At 35.2% G+C, this 8466-nt stretch overlaps 1 protein-coding gene across 1 annotated transcript; it reads left to right on the plus strand.

Annotated features, from left to right (window-relative positions):
• Positions 1 to 885: 885 nt before the first annotated feature.
• LOC306858106 (vasoactive intestinal polypeptide receptor 1-like) lies at positions 886 to 5397 on the plus strand (the record flags this gene model as incomplete). The annotated part of the gene is made up of 9 exons (XM_079398503.1): positions 886 to 935; positions 1828 to 1899; positions 2057 to 2196; positions 2293 to 2353; positions 2942 to 3008; positions 4549 to 4640; positions 4718 to 4847; positions 5165 to 5206; positions 5302 to 5397. The coding sequence occupies 9 exons, from the start codon at positions 886 to 888 to the stop codon at positions 5395 to 5397; spliced, it is 750 nt and encodes a 249-aa protein (XP_079254629.1).
• Between the last annotated feature and the right edge of the window lie 3069 nt (positions 5398 to 8466).

The following is an 8466-nucleotide window of genomic DNA, read 5'->3' on the forward strand; positions in this document are numbered from 1 at the left end:
TTATTATTAATCTCTTTGTTTTTCAAATAAAATGCAAATATATGACTGACTAAAAATAAAGCTCTTACAGGTTATTAAATTGTCCTCGTTCAGTGGCAATTCCAATGAAGTTTTACAAGATCTGCATTGTTAAAAAAAATAGTTTATGGACAATAAAAAAAAATTAAAAAGCAGCTTAAAATTTTTCCTTTGAACTTGTGTGCTGTAGTCTAAATTTTCTAAAGCTACTAAGAACAGTGTGTTAAGACTAAACAGACTAAAATTCAAGTCATTACTCCAAATCCTGCTTGACTGCCATAGTCCATTCATTTTCATTGTTTTTTTTTTTTTTTTTAAATCTGTACAGAACTATAAGATGTTACTATAAGACTACATGATTTTTTTTTTTTGCATTTTTAACCTTTAGAAGAGTTCACAGGCAAACATATATTTCTGACTAGGAGTGAATAATGATACTTTTGTCTTTTTAGAGCTTCTTTAGAGCAGAATTTTACTATGTCATATATTTGATGAAGTTTGTTACTTCCTGTTTTATCAATTTATTGTAATCAGTAGTTTGATTAAGAAGAAGACTTCTGTAACCTTTAATTGTACCCCTATGGATGTCTTCAGGTTGTCTGGTTGAGTGGGACGGTGTGAACTGCTGGCCATCAGTCAGTGTAGGAGTCAGTGTCTTGCCCACCTCCTCTCTTCAAGTCCCATGGTAACTTCAACCACAACAGTATCGTAACAAAATAATTCGTACTCTTTTTTACTACTGTGGCCATAAAAGTTCAATGCTATGTCATAAATATAAAATAAGTGTTTTTCTTGACATCTTTAGAGCTGATCACCCGCACCTGCACTAGTGAGGGATGGAGTAGGATAAGAGTGTGTCTTATTATAATGCCTGCTTTCAGGACAACAGCACAGAGCAGGAAGAGACTGGACACAGAGTAAGTGTAGCAGAGGCCAGCGGGTAAGTGCTGTGCAGGTTAAACCTCACTCCCCGATCTCAAGTGGCGCTCTAGCGACTGACACTAGAGGCCGTGGCCTTTAGCCTCCTTGTTAGAGCGCCCGCCTCCCACGCCGGAGACCGCGGTTCACTCAGAGCGGGTGGCGTAGGACCGCGACATTTGGTGCCGTGACCCGGACGGGAGTGAGGTTTAGGGGGGTGAGTGTAACAGACGTAGGCAAGTAAGTGCTGGTGCGTGTAAACCTCACTCCCCTGATCTCAAAAAGAGGCGCTCTGGCGACTGACGCTAGCGGCCATGGCCTTTAGCTTCCTCGTTAGAGCGCCCGCCTCCATCGCCGGAGACCGCGGTTCGAATCCCGCTCGGAGCGAGGCGAAGTAGAACCGGTGACATAAGCAACCTTGAAGAAATCATATGGCAATGTTTGATATTATTTGAAAATAATGGAGAATAATGCCACTGTGTTTCTGGACTGGCTTTAGGTTCTTGTATAGTGTTATTGTACTGTCAGAAGCGATGATTACAGTTTTTGCACCACCAGTGTTACCAAATGTAAAAATGATCTGTTATCAAACAGGTTTCCTCAACACTTCCCCCTTTGTCCAGTTCACTTTAAAAAAAAAAAAGAAAAAAAGTGAGGCGCGAGAAATGCATATTGGTTGATATTTTGCCACTTCGTTTGATATTTTATCTCACAATCATACATGATTTTATGCACTGCATTTGTGTAACATTAAACATTCTCTACTTGTTTCAATTACTCATTCACTTTTCTGATGCATGCTGGAACTCAGGAGACATTTTTTTGACATTTGCATCAAAGAATGCTTATACTTTATCATATAATATTGGTAGATTTTCCTTAATCCCACAGGAAGCTTCTGTGTAGACGGACCTACATCCACCTCAACCTCTTCTCCTCATTCATCATGAGGGCTTTGGCTGGGTTTGTAAAGGAGGCAGTGCTATTCGCCGATGAGACTGTCAATCACTGCACAGTCTCCACGGTTCATTACACCAAAGAAATGACAGATAAGATCAACAAAAATGCCATAACATGAATCATATTTTAAAGTGGTCATCTGCACCTCTGTAACTGATAGCTGTTTTTCATTTGCCAGGTTTTGTGTGTTATCAAATTTCTACTGGCTGCTCGTTGAGGGACTTTATCTTCAGACACTGCTAGCATTCACCTTTACCCACACAAGAACATTTTTCTGGTGCTATATTCTTATTGGCTGGGGTAAAACCACATTTTGCATTTACAGAAAGTACACATTAACTGCTGATTATATAACTTATTCTTAAATGCTCATAGATTGTTTTCTCTGTATTACAGGAATGCCATCTGTCACAGTAGCAATCTGGACATTCCTCAAACATAAATATGGCAATCATGGGTGAGGATGAGATTATTGTGGAGTGCATTTGGACAATAAATACAAAATACAAATACAAAGTTCTGTCATGAAACTAGATTAAATAATCACATGATTATTCACATGGCACAGCTGATTGGTTTCTTACACATCAGCAGCCAATGACCTTGCTGCTTAAGATTCAAATACTTGTCTAGTGCTTGCTGTAGTAGTTGCAGCACGCTTCAGAAACCTCCACCTTCCCCAGCTCCTCCTGTATAGTTCTGCTTCTGAGTAATTTCATGTATATATGCAGGGTTATTATATATACTGTATGTTATATGTGCAGCAGCAGTATATCTTACATGCTCATAGTAGTATGTCTGTGGGTTTTATTGGCAGGATCAAGTCTTGCTCATGCCACAGCATCATAACAGATCTATTCCACCAAGACCAAGACCAAACACATTAACATTGCCATGTATATTACCATGCAAAAACTCTCTGAAAGTTGTCATGACAGAACTCTATATGGGAAGCACAGTAACAAGATATGGAGCTAACAGTTACAATAAAGGTATCTATGTGCATGAGTGCATCACAAACGACAGTGTTTATATGTGTTGGTAGGTGCTGGTATGACCTGGACAGTGGCTACTGGTGGATCATCAAAATTCCCATTTTGCTTTCTGTATTTGTATGTAAATGCAGAATACGATACCTGTTTGCTTAAGACAGACTATGTGTTTACTGATGTATTTATTGTGGATGTCTTCATTCGTTCATTCATTCATTCATTCATTCATTCTTGTTAAAATACTTTCTCCTATGTCAGTGTAATATGCAGTGAAAACTATAAGGAATTGTAACATTTGCCTGAAAACTCTGTGGCTGTGGTTTGGTACACTATAAGACCTGCAATTCTTATTCAAGAATGCTATTCAATTGCTTTATTAATTAATGTATTTGGGTACACTGTAAAAGAAGTCCCATAAAAAAAAAAAAAAAAAAAAAAAATTTAAGTAAAATATCATAATTGGTAAAGGAAAAATCTGTAAAATAACCGTTTTTTACTGTAAAACCTGAGAATGAGAATTTTTGTAAAATTATTGTTTTTGCACTTTATTTCAATTAAGATATTTTACTGTAATTGTACATTTTGGTTCTGCAGCCATAGCTGCAAGTCATTTGACCTTTTTTTTTATAGTGTACATGCAGAGATATTGAATAATATTTTATTATTACTTATATTCAGAGCTGGGTAGTAACTGATTACATGTAATCTGGATTACATAATCAGATAAATTACATTATTAATATATTCATGCAATTATTGATTCTTCATAATTTTTCCTTTTCATCTTTGAAATTTTCCTTTCTAAGCCTACCACTTATATATATTCAGAAAGTTTTCCAGTTTTGTGGACATTCACACAAAAACCACACACAAAGACTAGTCAGGTGGCTACACAGCATTTGAGCGCTGGATTTACAGAAATCGTTTGAAAAAAAAGTATTTTCTTATCACTACTGATGAGTACATTTATTTTTATTTGAATTATCACTTCATAGGTTATTTAACCATGTGTCTTTGGAAGGCTTTTGTCTTTCAAACACATCAAAATGCACAAATTCACGTTATTTCTTATTTACATGTAATGCAGGGATTCCTATACTTTTTTGTCAATCGAAAATCTTGCATATAAATCATTTACTTCAAGTATTCTTGAGATTTTAAGGTAATAATTAATAATGAAGTAATGCATTTGGATGTTCACAGTTCTCTGATGTTGGTTAATGCTCACGTGACATGCAGGTAAACAAATAATATATATATATTTTTTTTTAGTAAGTGTTTTATTTTTATTGACGTTATTTTAAAATGATTTAATTTTACATTGTTATGATATAATTAATTATTTGCTTTTCATAAAACTCACAAACCCCCTGCAGTTCCTTTACAAACCACAGTCTGGGAAACCTTGATGTAATGTTTAATGCACTTCATTTTGTTAATGCAATATATTTCATTTTTTATATCAATGTGGTATATTTAAAAATCGATGTCTTAAATGAAAAGTAATCTAAAAGTAATCAAAAAGTAGTCTAAAATGTGTAACGTAATGGATTTTTTTCTATGTAATTTGGAATTTGTAGCGGACTACAATTTTTTTCTCCATCAAATTTCTTAGCATGATTGACTATGGACCAAAATAATGTTCTTTTAAACTTTACAGGTGAACTTTCTGGTGTTTGTTAACATAAGCAGGATTATCGCTGTCAAGACAAAAACCCCAAAATCAAATGGAGGAGACAGGAAACTTTACAGGTGAGATCTGTTATTGTATTACAAATACATCATTTTACATACAAAAGGTGCCCTGATCTCTTTTCTCTACCATTCAGGAGACTGGCAAAGTCAACTCTTCTGCTCATCCCTCTTTTCGGAGAGCATTACATCATATTTGCTCTGTTTCCCGAACATGTGGGTCTAGAAGCCAGACTCTTCTTTGAACTTGTGCTAGGTTCCTTCCAGGTACTGTTCAGGCACTTATAATGCAACATACATTGTACAATACAGACCATCAAATCAAATATGTCCTTTATCCTATCTCTCTCATTTGAGAGGTATGAAGCTTAAGAGATGCTTCTATGGAGCCTGTTCATAAGTTAAACTCTGCCCTCTACTGTAAATGTACTTGAAATACAAAAGCTAGCTGAACATATTGTCATCTTTATTAATAATATAAAAAATGCTAATCAAGTACTAAAACAAATCCATAAAGTTTCATTAAAGGCTTGACTTTAAGCTACTGCGAATGTCAAAATATTAACTGTGATATTTCTTTGAAGGGTTTGATTGTGGCGTTGTTATACTGCTTCTTGAACTGTGATGTAAGATCTAATAAACTTTTAATTGCATATGAAAATATAAAGAAGCATTTTATGATCTGATAAGATTAGAATTAGTTAATTAATTGCTTTTATAGGTCCAGAATGAAATAAGAAAAGAAATTGGGAAATATAAGTTCCGAACTGACTTTCTGAACACTTTTCAAATGGCAACCCAAGATTTCACTGCATAACCTGAGTATGTTTTATCACAACTGCACTTTATACTGTTATAACCTCTGTGATGATAATTGTGTTAATATTTTGAGTTAAATATTACATATTAATAATTGTGTTACTATCACACATCAAAAGTTAGTTGAAAAAAATCCTAAGGTAAAAGGTGTGAGAAATGGCACTTCATATTTTGTCTGATGTAATGACATCCATAGGCTACATACTTAAGTGTTGCTTATGTGTCCACTGTATTTTTATCTCACTGTAGCATTGGTCTAACCCGTGACAAAATCTTTTGGCATGTTGACAGATGTTTATATCTTATTTGCATTATACTTTACAATTTTTAATTATCTGTCATTTTAAAATAGAAAATAATGCTGACTTTCGTTTTTTTGAAATATATGACACCAGATGATGGCGCTACATGTTCAATATGTTCAATGTGATGTATTACGTCATCAATAGGCTATCAGTTTTCAGATATGAGCTCTTTTTCAGTCAGTACAGTAACATGCTGTAAATATTAAACAGTGTGAAAATCATGATGTGAAAAGTTTCAGGGTTTTTTCGTTCGATGATAGTTCTTCATCTCTTCCAAGAAGCACCTGCAACATTATCTGTGGCACTGATCAAGTATATTTGATTTCTGCTCAGCTGCCTGGTCTACTTTAAACGGTCTGTGTGTGTGTGTGTGTCTGTGTGTGAGAGAGAGAGAGTTGTATATATTTGTTTTATAGGCCTATAAAATATGCTTTGTGTATGAAAATAAAGTATTCAAGGACCTGAAGCTTAAAACACACAATTTATTAGCCCTAATTTTGTCACAACTAATTATTTAGCATGTAAAATCGATAATAGTTTAAATGAAATCTTAGAAATGAGAGATTTTTAGGTTATTTTCGTTTACAAATAAGGAAAACAAACTGTTTATATACTCATTCATATTCCAGCTAGTAGGATATGTTAAAAGCTTTACATACTCGTATGTGGAAAACCCTTCTCCATAGGCAAAACAGAAATTATTATACAGTAAAACAACCCATAAAAGCATCTGTCCAGGAAAGGTAAAGTAGACATAGCGTTTCAGGATCCTAGTAAGAGTTTTCCAGTGATGATCCTCTCTATACCTGCGGCTCAATCTCAGGTTTCATTCAAGACGTTTCTGCGTCAGCAACAGCTGTCCTGGAGCTCACGCTGGCCCCGGGTAAGAGAGACAGACTTCAGCTGGAGGAAAGACCAAAGACTGAGGGTTTTGTGGAAATATTTACCTCACTGTGACAGGTAAAGCTGTGATCTAGAGCACTGCATGACGAATAGGTCAGTTGGTTGAAGGCAATGCTGTGTCTGTATCTGGAAAGCTGCAGGTTTCATTTTGGCCCCCAAAGGTTTTGATTTCACTGTTGATTTAATATGCTGTTGAGCATGTCTTGACAGAAGTTTCTAGCTTGAACAGAAGCTTGATATGAATAGAATATAAAATAGAATGCTGAGGAATTATGATTTAAAATTGTGTCAAATGTGACCCTGGACCACAAAACCAGTCATAAGGGTCAATTTTTCGAAATTGAGATGTATACATCATCTGAACGCTGAATAAATTAGATTTCCATTGATGTATGGTTTGTTAGGATCAGACAATATTTGGCCGAGACACAACTATTTGAAAATCAGGAATCTGAGGGTGCAAACATATCCAAATATTGAGAAAATCACCTTTAAAGTTGTCCAAATGAAGTTTTTAGGAATGCATATTACATATCAAAAATTAAGTTTTGATATATTTACAGTAGGAAATTTACTAAATGTCTTCATGGAACATGATCTTTACTAAATGTCCTAATGATTTTTGGCATAAAAGAAAAATCAATATTTTTGGCTATTGCTACAAATATACCCCCAGCGACTTAAGACTGGTTTTGTGGTGCAGGGTCGCAAATATTCATTTGTCTTGATTTAAAATTTAGGTTGCAGCCTAGGTCCAATACATTAGCAGAAATTCAAATTAGGATTTCACAAAGTCAGTAAAATGGAAAGTGAGAAAGATTTGAAAACATTTCTCTCTAAAATACTTTATTCTGTTTGGTCAGTCGTGTCATTCAGCAGGCAAATCTTTTTTGTATAATGACCACTAAATATATAACAAAGACTATAGAATACCTTTGATATATAATACCCTAATTGTATAATTTACCATAGTTTCAGGCAAACTGTTTTCTATAGATTCATGTCCCGAAATCACACTGTGGCTTTTCTTTTAAAACAATAAAATAATTCAAAAATAAATAATGAATACTGAAACTCAATTCAATATTCATGTCTGTTTTATATACTTTGTAAACATTTGTGTTTATAAAAATGTGTAATGCATTTTATCCTTTAAATTTAATTTCTAAATGAGATTGGCAGTGTTGCCTCATTTTCCAGTCTTGTCTTTATCACTGTCATGCTCATTTACCCTCCTTGCGACTTCCACAAATGTAAACTTGAACTATATGCAACACTTTTCTTAATGTCTAATGTGTCAGGTCTATTGTTCCAGCAGATGCTGACCATGTAGCCGTACTCTTTTCCCCATCCCAACAGCGTATGGAGTCACAGTTAAATATAGCTTGTGTCTTCATTTCAGGGCTCGGCTTATGATGCTCGTAGTGCTCAGTTGTACCCCACCATTCCTCCCCTGTTAATCCATGTTGCCCTGATCAGAGGTGTAGGATGATGGAGACTTTTGGACTGTTGGTCCAGAGATGCTCGTCAAAAGCACTCAGTCAGATCGGATTTTGCTTAACCCCCCTTCAGTTTTATGCTCTTGTCTTTCACAGAGGTAGTGGAAGTGGACTTTGTCTCATGTAGATAGCACTGTTTCACAGAAGAGCCAGCTAGCTAAATTTAAGGTTATTTAATGCTAGCTATTGCTTGAGACCGAAATAAAAGGAGATGCTTGGTTTTAGTTTGATCTCTAAGGGCAAGATTGAGACATGAGGTTGGACCTTGTGAGCTTCCCTGGCTAGTTTCATAATATTAGCCCAGACTGGACGGGATGGATTCACCATCATGTATATGATATGATCTTGGGTATATGGATG

This window comes from Barbus barbus (assembly GCF_936440315.1).
Source record: "Barbus barbus genome assembly, chromosome: 38".
NCBI lineage: Eukaryota > Metazoa > Chordata > Actinopteri > Cypriniformes > Cyprinidae > Barbus > Barbus barbus.